The 18,751-nt window shown below is 49.0% G+C and overlaps 1 protein-coding gene across 1 annotated transcript; it reads left to right on the top strand.

Annotated features, from left to right (window-relative positions):
- The first annotated feature begins 13,561 nt into the window (after positions 1-13,561).
- Positions 13,562-17,720, top strand: RRAD (RRAD, Ras related glycolysis inhibitor and calcium channel regulator). Its single transcript, XM_058033937.1, has 5 exons — positions 13,562-13,644; positions 14,036-14,373; positions 14,497-14,570; positions 15,088-15,292; positions 16,854-17,720. The coding sequence occupies exons 2-5, from the start codon at positions 14,040-14,042 to the stop codon at positions 17,129-17,131; spliced, it is 891 nt and encodes a 296-aa protein (XP_057889920.1). The 5' UTR covers positions 13,562-13,644; positions 14,036-14,039; the 3' UTR covers positions 17,132-17,720.
- The last annotated feature ends 1,031 nt before the right edge of the window (positions 17,721-18,751 follow it).

Here is an 18,751-nt window from a genome sequence, read left to right as displayed (position 1 = left end):
AGTCACAGCAAAGAGAACCAAAGCAGGGAAAGTTGAGGTGTGTTTGAGTTTGCTGGTCTAACAGCCATTTGCCAGCAACATTTAATAGCACATAAAATTTTCATTCCACAAGATGCTAAAAATACAGGGAATTTTTACAAAATGCACAAATAGCAGAGAGCCCTCATTTTGTCCAACACACTTCAGTAGCTGCAGAAGATGTTCTGTCACGCTCTGAGACCTTTTTACCTATCTCTTATTATCAACTCATACATTTATTATGTCCTATCTCTGAAGAGCTTTTGCATCCCGCTGCACACAAGTTATCTCCATTCCTTAACTTTTCTTTTGTGGATCTGAGGAGCAGCACTGTCTGCAGTGATGAAGACATCCTGGTTGTTAGGATGGATGGAACCCTGCTCTCCCAGTTTCATTGCACCACTGCTCAGGGTCTCTCCCCAGCTGTCTCAGGGGTTTGTTGCCTTGCAGCCCCTCACTGCAGCCCCTTTCCTCAGCGGGGTTCTGGAGCAGGAGCTCAGACAGACTCTGCTTCCAGAGCAGGGCAGGAGGGAGAGAACAGGTCAGAGGGTAATTTTCACTAAATTTGTGGAAAAAATATAACCTGGAATGAGGAGCAGCTGCTGCCAGGGACCTTTGGGAAGAGAGAGAGAGAGGTGGCAGGGATGTGCCTCACCTGCCTGAGCTGCCACTGCCCTCACACGGGGCTCTGTCCTTCCCCTTTGTGGGAACCCAGAGCATCCCTCTGGCTGTCCAGGGTGGCCAGGACCCTGCCAGGGGCTCAGAGACCCTGGCACGGAGCCCAGAACACCTGTGGGTTTGATTGTGACCCGTGGAGCAAATTATCAACCTTACATGAAGATCTGCAAGCCACAACAGTTTAGGTAGAATAATAGTGAAGTTATCACAGGGTGGAAAAGTCGATTTTGGGGTTTCTGGAATGGGGGGTTCAGGAGGCAAGATGGAGGGATCTGGGCATGTCCAGCCTTTCTTCTTCTTCTTGGCCTCCATCTTCTGCTGTGATAGTGGCACTTACAGACTGGTTTAGAGTAGAAGCTCACTGTCTAACACAGGTGATGGGTATTGGACAGTAATTGTAAACATTGCACAGGTAGTTTTTAGTATAAAGCCATAACAGTGCCCTGGGGGCAGGCAGAGTGCCTGGAACTGTCCTGCTGGATGGACCTGGGCAGGGCAGGAGAAAGAATTTTATAGATAAGGAACAATGAACAACCTTGAGACAGGGAAATGAAGAGCCCTGACTGCTTCTTCAAGCTCTGGGGCTGGGAAAAGAGACTTTCCAATTTTTCTTGGGGTCACTCTGAGCAGTGAGAGACCCTGACATAGCTCCATCTGAGTCCCTTAACCCTTAAAGCTTCATTTTCCCACTTTGCTAATGGGAGAGCTGGCACATGCTCTGCCTGAGGATTATGGAGGTATCTAAGCAGCAAAATACTTTTTATTTCCCCTGCAAAGTGACAAATAAATCATCCACGTAATCTGAAATGCTTGCAGAGAGAAACAACCAATGCCAACAGATTCCATTCTTTTTCCCTTTTAATGCAAGTCACAGTTTTAATAAAACAAAACTAGGTTTTATTACTGAAAATCAGAAACCTGTTTCACTAACAGTGCAGCAAACTTAAAAAAAAAAAAAAAACAATAACCAAGCAATTGCTTTTTAGGCAGAAAGAAAATAATTAGGGCTGAGTCACATGAATTCTTTCTCTTCAAATTTGTACTGACTTATTTTCATAACAACACATTTATGCACTGGGTTTTTTGAAACATAAGTCAACACTGTAAAGAGCCTGTCAAATTCTTTAGTAATGCTTCTTAGTAATGACAAAATTGACTGGGTTTTTTGAAACAGGAGCTGTTGTTTAAAAAATTTCTTCCCCTTTCCACTTAGCATTTTAGGTCTGATCCTGAAAATTTAAGACCTTTAACTGAGGTCATACTCTGGATTATATTTTTAGCATACAACTGATGAAGTTTTGTCACATTTACCTTTGTTTGTAAGGACAATATTGGGCCATTCCTAGTAAAACAAGAGAGTGAATTTATTTTTTCAACCAAAACATAAACATTGTATCCACTTTAATTTCAGTCATACCTGCCTTCCTTTAAGTGCATGTGCCATTTGGGTGCACACAGTTCAGTTCATCTGGAGTTTAAGCCCTCGGCTGCACAGAAGTACCTATGCAGGTACCAAGTCACACAATTAACTGGTTTTCTGCATTTTATGGCTGAATAAATAAACACTGCAACTTGGATGCAAATTCTGTACACATCAGGTAATGCAATATATTATTGCAATATATTCTGCTAATCCTTAAAACCGCAGGAATTTCGCTGGGGGTGTTGAGAAGCCGGTGCACCTTCCTCTGACATTCTGCTGCCCTGCAGCTTCAGCCTCTCAGTCCTGCTCGAGTCTTTCTTTCCCTGCTGCGAAGGAATTGTGTTTTCCCTCGGGCTGCCGTGGCTCCCTGGGCAATCCCGGCACGGGCGAGCCTCCAGCCGCGCCTGGCTCCAGCTGGGGAGAATGAAAGGCAGCGCACAGAGCGGGCTCTGGAGCGCACAGACACGCAGGATGCCGAGGAGCGGAGAGCTGCCGAGGCTGCGATGGAGCAGCCCCGTGAGCCGCGGGCGGGCCCGCCCCGGGAACGGCGCTGGGCAAGGAGCCCGCAGGGAGCCCGGGCTGGCAGAGCCGGAACAGCGCGGGGGCTGCGGGATGGATCGGGATGGATTGGGACGGGATGGGGATGGGATCGGGGTGGGATGGGGATGGGGATGGGGATGGGGATGGGGATGGGGATGGGGATGGGATCGGGGTGGGATCGGGATGGGATCGGGCTGGGATCGGGGTGGCAGAGCCGGAACAGCGCGGGTACTCCAGGATGGATCGGGATGGATTGGGATGGGATCGGGCCGGGATCGGGATGGGATCGGGATGGGATGGGGATGGGATCGGGCTGGGATCGGGGTGGGATTGGGATGGATGGGAGTGGGATCGGGGTGGGATCGGGCTGGGATCGGGGTGGGATCGGTCTGGGATCGGGGTGGATCGGGATAGATCGGGGTGGGATCGGGATGGGGTCGGGATGGATGGGGACGGGATCGGGGTGGGATCGGGATGGGATCGGGGTGGGATCGGGATGGGATCGGGGTGGGATCGGGATGGCAGAGCCCGCACAGCGCGGGTACTCCGGGATGGGATCGGGATGGGATCGGGATGGATGGAGATGGGATCGGGCTGGGATCGGGGTGGATCGGGCCGGGCTCCCCGCAGCTCTCGGGGCTCTCCGGGCCGGGATTTGTTCGGGCTCCCCGCCGCTCTCCGGGCCAGCCCAGCCTGGCAAACCCCGCTGGGCAGCGCCGCGGGCTCGCTCACCGCACCGAGAGAGAGAGAGAGAGCACAGCCGGGCAGCCGAGAGCAGGGGATGGGAAATGGGAACAGGGAAATGGGGGTGGGAATTGGGAAATGGGAATGGGGAAATGGGGATGGGGAAATGGGAATGGGTCCTCAGGCGGGCCAGGGTCCCCGGCCGGTGGAGAACAGGGAATGTGGGGAAACGGGAACGGGGATGGGGAAACGGGAACGGGGATGGGGAAATGGGGACGGGGATGGTCCCCGGGCGGGCCCGGGTCCCCGGCAGGTGGAGCCGCAGGTTCGGCTGCGCCGAGCGGGTCCGGCCCTCGTGGCTCCTGCAGGGCACGGCCAGGCCGGGAACAGACACTGCCCTGGCACAGGCACTGCCCTGGCACAGACACTGCCATGGCACAGACACTGCCCATGGCACAGGCACTGCCCTGGCATAGGCACTACCATGGCACAGGCACTGCCCTGGCACAGACACTGCCCGGGCACAGACACTGTCCATGGCACAGACACTGCCCTGGCACAGGCACTGCCCGGGCACAGACACTGCCCGGGCACAGACACTGCCCATGGCACAAACACTGCCCATTGCACAGACACTGCCCGGGCACAAACACTGCCCAGGCACAGACACTGCCCTGGCACAGACTCTGCCATGGCACAGACACTGCCATGGCACAGACACTGCCCATGGCACAGGCACTGCCCTGGCACAGACACTGCCATGGCACAGACACTGCCATGGCACAGGCACTGCCCTGGCACAGACTCTGCCCACCCCTAGGCCGGGCTCATCGCCCTCATCCCGGATCCAAGGCAGGATCCTGCTGCACCATATCAGCTTTTCTGCTTGCACTTGACCAAATCCCTTCAGAAAATCAGTTTACACCACCCACAGCAACTCTGTCCCTACATTCCTACATACACTGATGGACTGTTCTTTCAACAGGATGACTTTTCCATTCATAAATCCTTTTTCTTTCCTTCTTTCTTTTTTTTAAAGCTGACCCAATTTCAGCTGAACCGAGATGCAATTTATTTCGGCTGACTTGGTAATTATTGAAGCATTCCGTTTTAATCTGGGTGATGGTTAATGAAATCTGCCATAAAATCGTTTGTGGCTTTAGTCTTTGTAGAAAAACCTCACAAATATGTAATAGATATGGAGAAATAAATAGGAGCAGCATAGAATGCATTGTTATTTTCTGCCACAGGGAAGCCTATACATCAACATGGCCTGATGGTGCCACGATGACAGACTCATTTCTCCAATGAACCATTTTCTTCTTATATGGCAAAAAAGCACTGCATCTGTATGACATCACCTAGAAAAATCCTCCTTCCTGAAAAATACTATATTCTTTTTTGTTGCCTAGCTACGTGCTGCTGTTACCTTAGAAGGCTGTAGATTCATCTGAGTGATCCTGGTGGAGCTGGTGTTCTTGAACACAGGAGTGAGTGATGCAAATTTATAACCCTTGTAAAGATATGAAAGAAAGGGCTGAGTGTGAAAGAAAGGCTTTGCAGCAGAGCAATTTTCTGTGCATGTCATTTTTTTTTTATGACAGGAATTGTTGAATAAAGAGCATTTCATGCCACGGCTGGGGGTGCACGAGCAGGCAGAGCCTGACTGACACGCACTCGGTGTTTTTAACATGAGAGTCTGATGCCAAGGCAACATTTGCCTGATTCATGGTAATTACTGCTGTGAGTAAGGGAAGAGGAGGGAGAAGAATGCTGGGGCCTGATCCTGATCACATCTCCAAAACTGTGACAGGGAAAAATGCCATGAAAAGCAAGCAGTGTGCTGAATTCCATTGGAACCAGAGAATGAGACGATCACTGAGTCTTTCCCTGAATATGAGAAGCTTGGAAGGCTTGGGAAATGAGGTGGGCCTAAAGTCCAAAGGTTTACACTGTGATGTGCCTGTCAAAAAAGCCCTGACTGGAAACCCGAGGCTGGGAGCTGAGCAATCCCTCCCTGCACTTTCCCAGGGCATTGGCAGATTCCAGTGTGCTGCCATTCCCTAATTGTGGGGATTTGCCTCTGGGAAGATGGACAGGGAAATAAATAGAAATAAATATTTCCTACCTGCTTCACTGGAGCTGGTTTGGGTGCAGGATGTCATTGATGCCCGTCAGGATTTTGCAGTTTTGTCTCTAGGACTGACAGATTTCTAGCACTGGATTTGGATTCAGATTTATCTAGTTAGGGCTGGCTTTCAAATTAAGATCTGCAGTTGCTTTCACACTGTAACATTTTTCAAGTCTACTCCATATATATATATATATATATATATATGTATATATATTTTTATATTTACATATTTATATATTTATATATAAATATATAAATATATAAATATATAAATATATAAATATATAAATATATAAATATATAAATATATAAATATATAAATATATAAATATATATATATACTGCCCTTTATGTAAGAAACACACTTCATACCATTCTCTTACCCCAGTCTAGGCTCATGCTTGCTCTCACTGTATTTAATCATGAGCCTAAACACTGACCATTTTATAGTTTTCTGAGACAGTGGTGGATTATGAAGCATAATAATTACATGATTTCTCAAGAATAGAATCAGAATGAAATTTGACAATTTAAAACAAAACAAAACAAAAAAAAAGAGAATTCTTTTCATTCTAGTACAACTCTGCAATTAGAATTGTGGATGATTTTACCAAAATGTCTTGTGCAGCAGCAGAGGCAAAGCAGGAAATGTGACATCCAAAAGAAGCAGAGATTCCTTTTACTGCTATGATGCAAATGTGGAATTTGCCAAACTCAGCACATTCCAACTGGACGAATTCCAGGAGTTTTTCCTGGAAGAAATGATAATATCTCTCACATCCAAATTCCCACACACTTTACATGGGTGATTCCACCCACCACAGGAAAAGACACCGCAAATTCTGCTCTGGCGTATAAAGAAGCACAAAGCTTTTCCAACCCAAATGCCTCAGTCTCCCCTGTGACTGTGGGGTTTTGTCCCTGTTTCAAGGTTTCATTTGGGGTTTCCCCTCAGGGGGGACAAGCCCAAGCTTTGTCGCCCAAAGCAGGGGCAGCTCTGTTTGATTCTGTCCCCCCAGGTCCCCACCAGGAGCTCACATCACCTGCAGGCGTTCTCAGCCTTTGCAATCCACATTTGGACGCAGGACTGAAGGCGTTTGTGTAAAAAAAGATACATTGAACATTCCTTGTGCCCTTTTGTTATCTGGCACACAGAAGAGGGCAGCACGGCTGAAGCTTCACTCTGGATTGCCACAAACACTCTGAGCTGTGTTCCTGCCCCGTGTCCTTTCTCAGCATCCTCGTGGCTCTGAGAGCTGGAAATCTCTTGGGTGTTCCCTCTGAGGATCACAGGGAGACTTTTCCTCCTCCACCTGTCACTTTCATGGGAATTCCTGCTTTATGACAACTCTGTCCAGATTTTCAGAGCAGCTAACAGGCAACTTTTGAAGAGTCTGTCCTGCAGGTGTATGGAGAAATGAGTTATTGGGTTAGCAAGGGTGACTTTAGGCTGATTTTACCCAATTTCCTACCAAGTAAATGCTTAGCTCCTCAATAAAATAGAAGTAGGTCTGTAAAAATGTTACTCGGTGCTCCGCTGAGGAATTCTTGGCATTAACAAAGAAAGCAGAAATTCTCATTATCTACAATGAGAGTCCATGGGAACATGTAGTTTGAATAATCCACGTTTCTAATCTGTATTTTCTGTCCAAAGAGATGTCTTAGTTAAGATAGGGAAGGACAGGTAGGGATTCATGTTTAGACATGGATTGAGGAACCCCAGGTTCCTAAGCCACAAGAGAAAACTACTGCAGAAAGCTGTAAAACCACTGCAGGTGTGAAGGAGGCATGAAGGAAATCTTATTTTCTGCTTCACCATTTGCTTAAAAAAAAAAAAAAAAAAAAAAAAAAAAAAAAAACAGGACTGTAATAGCTGGACTGTGACATGTAACACAATTCAATATTCCAAGATCTCCTCCTCCATAGGCTCGTCATCCATAAGGAGAAAAACCCTTGGCACTCTACCCTCATACACTAAATGAGGGTGCTACAGGGTATTGAAAATCCACATGTGTTAAAAAACAATTAGGAAAAAATGCAGAAAAATCCTCCATCAAGAGCCTCTGGTGGTTGTGTGTGTGGAGCTTTAATTGTGTTTACCATGTCCTTATTGTCCACTCTTCTTTAGCTATCTGCCACAGACAGCTGCTGGAAAGTGGCTGTAAGCTGAGTCTGACCCAGGATGGCTCCTGTAATTTGTTATTGTAAATAGACCCATTCCTCTTGCCAGGAGCTATTGCTGGCACACAGTAAATCTTCCCTTCTCAGTTTGCTCCCTTAGCACTACGCAATTCCTGTAAGAGAGACAGACAGACAGACAGACAGACAGACAGACATTTACTTTGCCCCCTCCCTAAACCAACTGTCTGTAAATTCAGAAACCTTTTCATGGTCTCTGAATTCCAGATATTTCTCGTGAAGGGGCTCTGACATCCCCCCCCCCAAGGAGAATACATGTTGCAGGAATTGTAAGAGGATATTTACAGTCACAGGGGATGATGCATGCCACACACATCGGCTATGACAGGGTCAGCATGAAGAAGAGGAATTGGGGGTGATTAAAGGAAACAGTTATGGAAATGTCTTAGGTCATGCTCTGCTTTTGCTCTGCATTGAAATGCAATAGGGGCAGCAGCTGAGCCTACCCAGTGGGTGCTGTGAGCCCGGGGGTCCCAGCTCTGCCTCCCCCAGCTGGAGCTGAGAGGGAAACCCGGGGCTGAAAAACTGAAATAAAGCGGGGCTTTGCGTTAAACTGAGACAGAATGCTTTCCCAAGCATAGCCCAAGGTGTGTCAGGGTTTACTGACAGTCTGTGGGAAGGAAGAGGAGGAATTCCGTGGCACAGTGAAACTGGAGCTGCCCCTTGCGCGGGCGCTTTTTCCGCAGCCGTGATTCACCTGGGCACCAGCTCACCAGGGCTGGGAGCTCTGTGGCTTACTCAGAGCAGTAAGAAATTCAGAGCACCTGAAAGATGAACCACATTTCCAGTTACTCTTGACCCAAGTTATTTTTTGCACCCCTTTGCAAGATTTTAAGAAGGACAGGTCATTGCCTTACATCATGAGCCATGGACTTAAAGCATGCCTGTTTTGTCATTCTCTATCTGAAAATGCAAAAAACTTCTCCATTCTTTTGCAGTGATCTTTAGAATTTCTGGCCTGGGGCTGAGAGGAAACACAGCAGCCACCAAAGGCTTATTATTTGTGTAGCTATAACAATGGATTTAGTTGGGTTTCTGCTTGCATTTCCCCCTTGGCACTCTGTGTGATCTTTCTAAGCTGTATCGATTTCTCTTGACTCCAAAGCTCATATTTCTCACATTATTGTTTCAGCCCCAATTCATGGCTACCACTACTCAGTCCAAAATATTACCTGCCATTAAATCCAAGGGTAATTCTGAGGGAAAGCTTGGCCCTGGCTGAAGGGCTGTGCTGCCTTCCCTCAGCACATCCCAAGGCAGGGACAGCGTGGATGGGACATTTGTCCCCTCCCCACGGAGCAGCTTGTGCAGGGCTGAGAGCTCCACCTCTGCTGGTGATGGCACAGGTCAGAGCCTCTGCTTTTACCCCATACATTAACTGCCAGACAATGGATGGAATATAAATAGGCCTCATGTGAAAAGGTCTAATACAAACCGAGCCAGTCTGCCCAGGGCTGTTCAGCTCACACTAATCTCTGATTTTAAGGGTGGTGGTGAGGAAAACTTGATACCCTGTTTGCACTATATCCTGCTTTTTGTAGGATAAGGAAAAAAAGGTGGTTTTTCATTTCCCTGTATCTCTATCTCTCTTGCTTAGGTTAAAACCCCAATATATTTCATGCTGCTGCCTCTGTCTCTCCTCCCAGTGGCCTGAGTGTGTCAGTTCTGTAATAAAAAAAATAATAAATGTGCTATTTCTTTCTCAGTCCAGGTATTTGGGAGGCAGCCAGGCTCACACTTCTGCAGGAGTAATGCTTCATGTAAATTGGCAAGAACAGACCCTGGTGGGATCTCTACCATTTGTATAGAAATAACTTCACCCACACAATGGCTGATTAATTAGACTTGAGCAGGGCAGATGAGTTGAAAGGTAAGGAGGAGAGAAACCCCCAACTTCAGTGTAGTGCCACACTGAGAGCAATGCTGAGCCCCAAACCTCACTGCTGCTGATCCAGCCTTTGGACTGCTCAAAATATTCCTGTTGCTCCCAATCAGTTGTGAAAGAGTTCTGATGTAAGGCAGCAGCGACCCCAAAAGTAATAATATTAATTTGATGTAAAAATATAAATGCTGTTTATAATATGACATTTGACCTTGAACAAACACTGATGAGGAAGAATCACATAAAGTTCACGCAACCCCCAAATTTTTCTTTTTAACCTGAAAATTCAAAGAGGACAGTGTTATGTGTTAGGTGTTTACATGCTTGGTTTAGTTAAGTTTAATTTAGTTTAACTTAGTTTATCACTGCACCCCCTGCAAAGTCTGTGCTTGTCATTTAGACCATGAAATTCCCCCTGCACCTAATACAAAATAAAGGAATTTTGGCTTTGTTACCCCAGGAAGACATGCCTGGAAAAACAGGATCAAACTGCATGTTTTACATTTTCCAGATGATGAAACGTACTTTTGCACTAGAAATGAACACTGGCACTTCTCAAAAGCTTGACGAATAGTGAGAGGGAAAAGAAACAGAGAAATAATACAACAGGAAAGAGATAACAGAAAAAAAGAAACTGGGTGTACTACAACAGTGAGATGCAAAACAAGGCACCTTAAGTGGAAAGTCTACGAAATGAGGAAAATTAAAATAATGCAGATGAAATGAAACTGAAAAAAAAAATGTAATCCACTTTTTAGAGAAAAGTAGAAAATAGAAGAATAGGAAATAAAGGTAGAAAAAGCAAGGCATGAAAATCTCTTTTAAATAGAAATAAATTCCAGTTCGTGTATCTGTTAGAATCATGGTCAGGCAGAAGTGGAAATGGAGGGCAGGTGAGAAGGAGATGATCCAAAAGTCCTTCAAAGAAACTGGAAAATCACCATTTGAAGCCTGTGGGCTCATATGCATCCCACTGAAATTAGGGGGGGTGCCACAGTAAGGTATACATGGAAATACAATAATTATAATAATTACCAGCAAATAGGGAAAATACAGTAATAATTACCAGTAACTACACGCTATGTGAAGAGATATGTTCTGTTTCTCAAGTGATTAGCCTGAATTATCAGGTAATTGCTTCCAGCTTCACAGAATAGCTGGACCCACAGAGATCAGAGGAGGTGCCCCAGAGGGAGCAGGAGCAGCCTTGGCACCGTGCTGCTCATCCCTCCAGGAACAAGCACAGCCCCAGGCCATCTCACTTTCCAGTAAAGGACACTGCAAGAACCCAGGGCCAGGATCCTGTGACCATGGTGCTGTTCTAAAACCTTTAATTCATTACTTGTACCTGGGTGCTGGCAAAATACCCCAGTGTTTGCCATGGAATCCTGAATTTTCTGTAGGATTTCTACTGTGTCTAACTTTATTTTCAGTCCCTTTTCCTGCTGAAACACAGTCCTCTCAAGGTTTTATTCATCACTTTGGCATATGCCTTTCCTGACAGTTTTCCTGCAAATGGTCTATCTCACATTTACATCATCAAAATACTCATAATTCTCATCAGCAGAAAGCTTGATTACTTTTACAGGATTACAGGAGATTACCTTTTCAGCCTGTAAAGCAAAATGCAGCTTCTTTGAGTCGTGCCAATGAAATCCCCATTTTTAGTGTGTTTCCAGGCCAATAGTGCTCTGTGTGGCACAGAAGTGGCACTGTCTCTTTGGTTCTGTTGCTTCTCAGATTTCTCTTTTTTCACACAGAAAACAATTAAAAACACCCCCACCTCATATGTCAACTTCTAAAGTGCTGGCACACAGCAAAGGTACCCAACAAAGTCTGGTGCAAAAGACATGAAAAGTCCCTGAGAATAGTTTCAGGTGATAATATTAGACAGAAAACCCCCAAATTTTAAGGAAGTCATCTGAAGACCAGCCACATCTAGAAGTGTATTTACATAATTAATTGTCTGATTAATGATCAAGGTGGCTTGGCAGATTCCAGTTTGTCCCACTGAAGTATCCACAGTGTAGTTCCAGTGCTACCCATAATTTATTTAACATATGGCTCCAAATACCAGCCAGGGGTTTCTAGCCCAGCTCAGTCAGCTGAGGCACGCACGTTTTGCCACCAAACTCTGTCTGTTTGAGCTGACAAGGCTATTTTGGTTGCTGTTTTGTGAGACAGGCAGGGACAACTTGCTGCAAGCCCTTGATGATCTTTAACTACCCCGTTAACACTCCCGACTGCAGTTTATCAGCGTGAAGCGGCCAAAACCACCCCAGAAGTGTGGACTGGAGAATTATGACTGGCTCCTGAAAATAACGGGATATTCACCCACTTAGCCCAAACCCACAGAGTTCTCTTTCCCTTACTTTATTCCCTACATCCCTGACTTGGTTTCCATCACCTCCCTGCCTCTTGCCTTCTTTAACCTTGTTTCTGCCGACACGGGTTTGACGGCAGCCGTGGCCGTCCGCGGGCACCGGGATTTTCCCGCTCTGCTGTAATCTTTCGGGAGCAGAGGCCGGGACTATTTTGGCCGCACAATGTCTGACACGTCCCGGTTGCTAGGTAAACATCAGGCTGTGTACACGGCGCTGGGTGAGCCGCGCACGGACGGGTATAGTTATCTGCTGAGTCCTTTCTCCGCCCGGTCACATGCGCATGACTGTGCCGCTCATGAGATAAGACTTTCTCTGTCCCGCTTTGCTGCTCAGGTGAAAGCGAGAGGAGAATTTGACCTTTACGGCCTCTCGGACCGCTCACCCCGCACGTGTGTGCGTGTGAGCCCCGCACGGGCAGCGCTCCGAGCGCCGGGGAGAGCCGGCACAGGGATGCCAAGGGGGCAGTGGGTATTCCCATTAACGCTGCCGGAGCATCCCCCGCTCCCAGCCGTGACAGAGCCGAGGGAAGCTCCCCGTGCGCTCCGTGCGCTCTCACACCCGCTGGGAGGGGAAACGAGGGACACACACAGCAAATGCTGCGGGCATGGCACCGGGGCAAGGGAAACAAGGGACACACACAGCAAATGCTGCGGGCATGGCACCGGGGCAAGGGAAACAAGGGACACACACAGCAAATGCTGCGGGCATTGCACCGGGGGCACCTGAAACAAGGGACACACACAGCAAATGCTGCGGGCATTGCACCGGGGGCACCTGAAACAAGGGACACACAGAGCAAATGCTGAGGGCATTGCACCGGGGCAAGGGAAACAAGGGACACACACAGCAAATGCTGCGGGCATTGCACCGGGGCAGGGGAAACGAGGGACACGCACAGCAAATGCTGAGGGCATGGCACCGGGGCAAGGGAAACAAGGGACACACAGAGCAAATGCTGAGGGCATGGCACAGGGGGCAGCGGAAACAAGGGACACACAGAGCAAATGCTGAGGGCATGGCACCGGGGGCACCTGAAACAAGGGACACACACAGCAAATGCTGAGGGCATGGCACCGGGGCAGGGGAAACAAGGGACACACACAGCAAATGCTGCCGGCATTGCACCCGGGCAGCGGAAACAAGGGACACACAGAGCAAATGCTGCGAGCATTGCACCGGGGCAGGGGAAACGAGGGACACGCACAGCAAATGCTGCGGGCACCCCCCCGGGGCAGCGGGAGGGGGGCACCGGCCGGCAGGGTAGGGCAGGGCAGGGCCGAGCCCGCAGCCCCAGGGTTTGCCCGGCCGCGCTCCGGGCCCGGCTCTCGCCTCCGCCCCGCTCGCTGCCGGCCGAGCCGCGCCGACGGGCGGGACCCCCGCGCTGACAGCGCAGCGGAGCCGATCGTGCCTCCCCCCACCCCCGGGGGGCTCCCGCCTCCTCGCGGGCTCCCCGCGCCGCCGCCGCCCCCGCACAGCGCGGCGGAGCCCGCGGGGGCGGCGGCGCTGCCGAGGATGCGCTGGCGGAGCGCCCGGCGAGCGTCACGGCGGGGAGGGCCCCGCGCCTCCGCCGGCACATAAAGAGCGGAGCGGGGAGCGGTGGCGGCAGCAGAGCTCGGGGAGCTCCCGCGGCAGCCACCGGGGAATCCCTCTCCGATCCCTCACCGCACTCTCACCGCGCCCTCGCTCCGCGCAGCGCCCCGAGGTAAGCGCGGCTGCGGGGCCGGGGCTGTGCGGGGCCGGGGCTGTGCGGGGCCGGGGCTGTGCGGGACCGGGGCTGTGCGCGACAAGGGCTGTCCGGAGCTGAGGCTGTGCGGGGCCGGGGCTGTCCAGGACACGGGCTGTGCGGGACAGGGTCCGGAGCTGTCCGGAGCTGGGGCTTTGTGGGGTTCTGGGCTATGCAGAGCCGGGGCTGTGCGGGACAGGGGCTGTGCGGGACAGGGGCTGTGCGGAGCCGGGGCTGTGCGGAGCCGGGGCTGTGCGGGACAGGGGCTGTGCGGGACAGGGGCTGTGCGGCACCGGGCTGTGCGGGGCAGCGGGCGCTGAGAGCCGTGCCCTGCCCGCAGCCCGGGCTGACAGCCGTGCCCTGCCCGCAGCCCCATGACCCTGAACCGCGGCGACAAGCGGCGCGGCAGCACGCCGTTCGCGGCGCAGCAGCACCTGCACCGCCGCAGCATGCCCGTGGACGAGCGCGACCTGCGGCCGCTGCCGCCCGAGGAGCTGTCGGGCTTGGCGCGCTGCACCTCGTACAGCCCCGGCGGGCAGCACCGCCAGAGCTGGGCCTCCGACTCCTCCGACTCCGTCATCTCCTCGGGCAGCGACTCCGACGGCAGCCTCTACAAGGTGATCCTGCTGGGCGAGCACGGCGTGGGCAAGACCAGCCTGGCGCGCATCTTCGGCGGCGTGGAGGACTGCGCGGACGCCGAGGAGGCCGGTGAGGGCACGGCGGGCTCGGGGCTGCCGGGGAACCCCGGCTCGGAGCCTCCCCTGAGGACACCGGCAGGCGCGGAGGAGGAGAACTTCTTCTGCTGAACTCTTTTTATTTGATTTTCCATAGGAAATACATACGACAGGTCAATTATAGTTGATGGAGAAGAAGCGTCTCTCGTGGTGTTCGATATATGGGAGCAGGTACTTACAGCTCTTTCCTCGTGCTTTTGCTTCATGGCTTGGTCTGTAGTTCTCTTAAGGAAAAAAAAAATAGAAATGGAACAACTATGCCTATTTGTTCAATCAGATAAGTGACATTAAAAAATTAGAATTCATACTGCCTTTTGTTCTCTCTGCAATTAATTTCTTGTAGCTAGGCAGGCAGTTTAAAACCCTGAACAGAGCCGAGTGAGACTTTCTTAATGCTTTGAATAATCGGTATCTTGCATGAGCAGCCCAGGGAATTACTGTAAAATTAGAGATTGTCAATCTGATAAATGCAGACCCGATATTTTTTCTGGAAACAAGAGAAATTTATTTTGTTTTGTATTTTAAATTTACAAAATGTTTGAAATTTTGGGGAGATTGGCTTTCTTTTACTGACTTTTAATAATAAGGCTAAGAAAAGAATCTTTAAGGTGCTTACAGTAATAAATGATCTCTCAGTGTTGAGTAGATTTTTCAGCAGAATAAATCCATTTCTTGTCTGTTGTTTCAGGATGACAGCCAATGGCTCCAGAACCACTGCATGAAAATGGGAGATGCCTATATTATTGTCTACTCAGTGACAGACAAAGTTAGTTTTGAGAAGGCTTCTGAGCTAAGAATCCAGCTGAGAAGAGCAAGGCAGACAGAAGATATTCCTATAATCCTTGTGGGAAATAAAAGTGACCTGGTCAGGTCCCGGGAGGTCTCAGTTGATGGTAAGAGACACTGAATTTTCCAAGTGCTGTCTAAAGCAGTAGCAAAGGCTGTGCAGGATCGTGGCCAGTAGGAATGCCTGGGTTTGATGTAGGAAAATGTGTGATTTGAGCATCACTGGGGAAGTGGAGCCAGCTGGCTGTGCTGCAGGGCTTGGTACCACAGAAAACACTGGGGATGGGTGTGGGGGGAGATGCGTGGCTGTGCAGAGCTGCAGTGGGAGAGGAAAATGCATCAGAGCTGCAGCTTCAGCACAGGACTACTGAAGGCAGGCTTTAACTGTATGGTGTGTGTGCAGCAGCATTGCCAGGCTCGGGCTGTGACAGTCGGAGCTGTGACAGCCTGAGCTGTGGCAGCCTGAGCTGTGCTCTTCGGGGCACACAGTGCCGTGTCACGGAGCCAGGCAGCCTCAGGACAGGGATCCCTTGCAGCCTGTGCAGCCCTTTCTGCTGCAGGGGACTCCAGCACATCTGAGCTGGGCTGCTGGGACCAGGCTCACAACCCAAAAGTCTTTTTGTGTTCTTCAGCTGTGGTCAGTGAGAATAGAATCCTCTCAGGCAGCTCCAGCTGGCATTTGGGTACCTGGGGCACAGGAACTAATGCCAACACCACAGCCTTGATTCTGCTTATTTAAACATTTTCTGAGGCTTTTCCTTTGTCTGGGTTTAGTTTTGTTTTGGGGTGAGTTTTCTTGTTTTCCACTGGAAAGAATACTCTGAAATATTGGTGCCTTGATGATGAGCCATCTCTCCCTATCTGGTTTGCCCAGCTCCCATTGTTAAATTCCTTCCCAGGGAATTGACTGGAGTTCATCAGGAGATTACTTTTTCAGGCTGGGGCAGGGCATGGTTGACCTGTCCTAGTTCTGACATCTGTACTTCCCTCAGTTTACAACTCTGCCATTATTTACCACAGCTGACTGTGGAAATTTGTGCTGAAGCAATGCTCCAGGGTTAAGTGCTTATGTCCAGAACACTGAATATCTTTTATTTCAAATTCAGCCCTGGTCAGATTCAGTGGGGCACAACTTTGTGACCTCTACTGATGTGTTCAATGACTTGACCTTGTGGCCTGTATCAGCTCCACTTCTGTTGGTGTGGAGAACTCACTTGTTGCAGCAAGGCAGAGGTGCAGAATTGCTCAAGAGCTTCCAGAATAAACCCCATTTCTTTCTGTACATCACTGTAGGGGGTCTTTGCCCAAAGTCAGTTTAATACAAAAGCAGGAGACTCACACTGCTCCACATCAAACCACAAGCACACTTCCCAGGGCCTCTCCTAAATCAGCTTTAGCTCTTACACAGGCACAGTCTGCCTGGAGGACTATTGCTGTCATGTATTCAGATCCATTGATCAGATGAGATTTTTGACCACAGCACAACAAAACCAAGGACAGTGAGGGGGCAAAACCATGAAGAACGAATTCGGGTTTTCTTATTTTGCAGTAAAGCTCTTTCATGGCATTGAAGGCACTTTTCTTACTTAGAGCCAATTTCTGTTCTGTCCTGCTGGCAGTGTGTATGAAAACCTCTCCACTGACCTCCCTGTCTGTCTGTCTGTGCAGAGGGCCGGGCCTGTGCCGTGGTGTTTGACTGCAAGTTCATCGAGACGTCGGCTGCTCTGCACCACAACGTGAAGGACCTGTTTGAGGGCATCGTGCGGCAGATCCGGCTGCGCAAGGACAGCAAGGAGGACAATGCGCGCAGGATGGCCAACGCCAAGAGGAGGGAGAGCATCAGCAAGAAGGCCAAGCGCTTCCTCGGCAGGATTGTGGCCAAGAACAACAAGAAGATGGCTTTCAAAGCAAAATCCAAGTCTTGCCACGACTTGTCCGTGCTATAGGAGCCCTCAGGGAGGGATGGACGAGCCCCTGATCCCCTGAGGATCCCCTGGGCACAGCGGCCGTGGCTGCTCCAGAGACTCTCGTTAATGCCTTAAGGTGCTCAAGCAAGGCTGGAAGTTACACCTCAGTGCTTCATTGATAAATGGGTTAAGTTTCAGTGTGTGCAAGTAAATGAACTAACTTGAAATACGAGGCTTGACATGCCCACTGTGTACATATGTTCTATATCTTCTTGTCTTGTGGATACCAGAGATGCAAAGATAAGAAAGGATAATATCACCATAGACTTGTCTTGTTTGCAGAGCAAAACTTCAACTTGTACGCAGGCTCGTACACTCTTTTTAGTACAAAGCAAGCAATGATAAATCTTTTTAAACTTAAATGTGGGGAGGGTGGAGTAGAACCACAGTAGAATGGGAGAAAACAAATTATATATATATTTAAATACAGAACAGATATCATTTTATTAAGTTAATTTGCACTTCCATTAACTGTTATTCGATTAATTGGTTACTTGTTTACATGCAGATTTTATAATAAAATATTATTTCCTGTTATAATAAACCGTGTTTTTCTCATAGTGTGGATAAAGAATGAGAGAACAGCATTTTTATATTGACCTTTTTCTACTGTACCAAATGTTTGTTATACACAGACTGAAGATTTACATGTGATAGAGTTCTGGAACAAGATGAATTGGGAAAATCCTCTGCCCTTTTGTTTATTAAAGGGTTTCTTTAAAAAGTAAACCCTGCTTTTATGAACACTCTACTTCAACAGCTCTTCTTGGGAAGGGAGCCCCATATTATTGTTCATCCTCAACCTGGTTCTCATCAGCTCTAGCAGGAGCAGGGCTTTATATGCTGCCTTTAGTGAGATTGATGTGCTGCGTTTATATTGATAAATTGAGCCATGGAATGTTTGAAGTCCTCTCCTGCCTTGAAGGTCTTGTGTTACAGCCAATAAGCAAATGCAGGAGGTTGTTTTTTTTCCTTTTTGGCAGCAGTATAATTGTCCAATCTACTCCCACTCCTGTAGATGTGGTTCCAAGTGGCTTCAAGAAGTCCAAAGCAGGCTGACAAGGGTGTTTGAAGGAGCTGTGGGATTCAGTTGTGTACAGTGGCCTTCAGTGCTGCTTTTGTGGCAATTTAGTGTGTTATAATCACTGTTTTTCCATTATTTCTTCCTATTTGCTATTAATGAAGTTAAAACCAAACATGATGCAGTGCAAGAACTGGGATTTATGGTATTTAATTTACAAATTCTGCTTCATAGGATACAATTTCTTAAAAATAATCCACAAACTCTGTTCTCAAAACCCACGAGGCACACACTCCTCTGCCTCTTTGCCCAGTCCCTGCCTGAGTTCTGTTCATTGGAGATTGTTCCAGCTGCCTGGAGCCCAGCTTGTCCACGGCTTTAGGGAGGCTGAGCTTCTCCAAAGCTCTGGGAGGCTTCCTCAGGTCTCACAGCTTTCCTTGGCCTTCCAGAGCTGGGGCAAGCATCTCTCCATGGAGTTATCCCAAGGCCCAGGCACTCCTCAGGGAGCAGGGCAGGAATTCACAGGGGGAATGCAAGAATTAGCAAATTAGCACAGCTCCTGCTGTGCTGCTGGTGAG

Source organism: Melospiza georgiana, chromosome 14 (assembly GCF_028018845.1).
Source record: "Melospiza georgiana isolate bMelGeo1 chromosome 14, bMelGeo1.pri, whole genome shotgun sequence".
Taxonomy (NCBI): Eukaryota; Metazoa; Chordata; class Aves; order Passeriformes; family Passerellidae; genus Melospiza; species Melospiza georgiana.
The sequence above is the reverse complement of the archived record's forward strand: the minus strand, read 5'-3'. Positions and strand labels throughout refer to the sequence as shown.

Excerpts from the sequence above, each read along its gene's own strand:
- RRAD (XM_058033937.1), top strand. The coding sequence starts at position 14,040 with ATGACCCTGAACCGCGGCGACAAGCGGCGCGGCAGCACGCCGTTCGCG. Across the intron at positions 14,374-14,496 it reads CGCGGACGCCGAGGAGGCCG|GAAATACATACGACAGGTCA; the intron begins GTGAGGGCACGG and ends GATTTTCCATAG. Across the intron at positions 15,293-16,853 it reads CCGGGAGGTCTCAGTTGATG|AGGGCCGGGCCTGTGCCGTG; the intron begins GTAAGAGACACT and ends CTGTCTGTGCAG.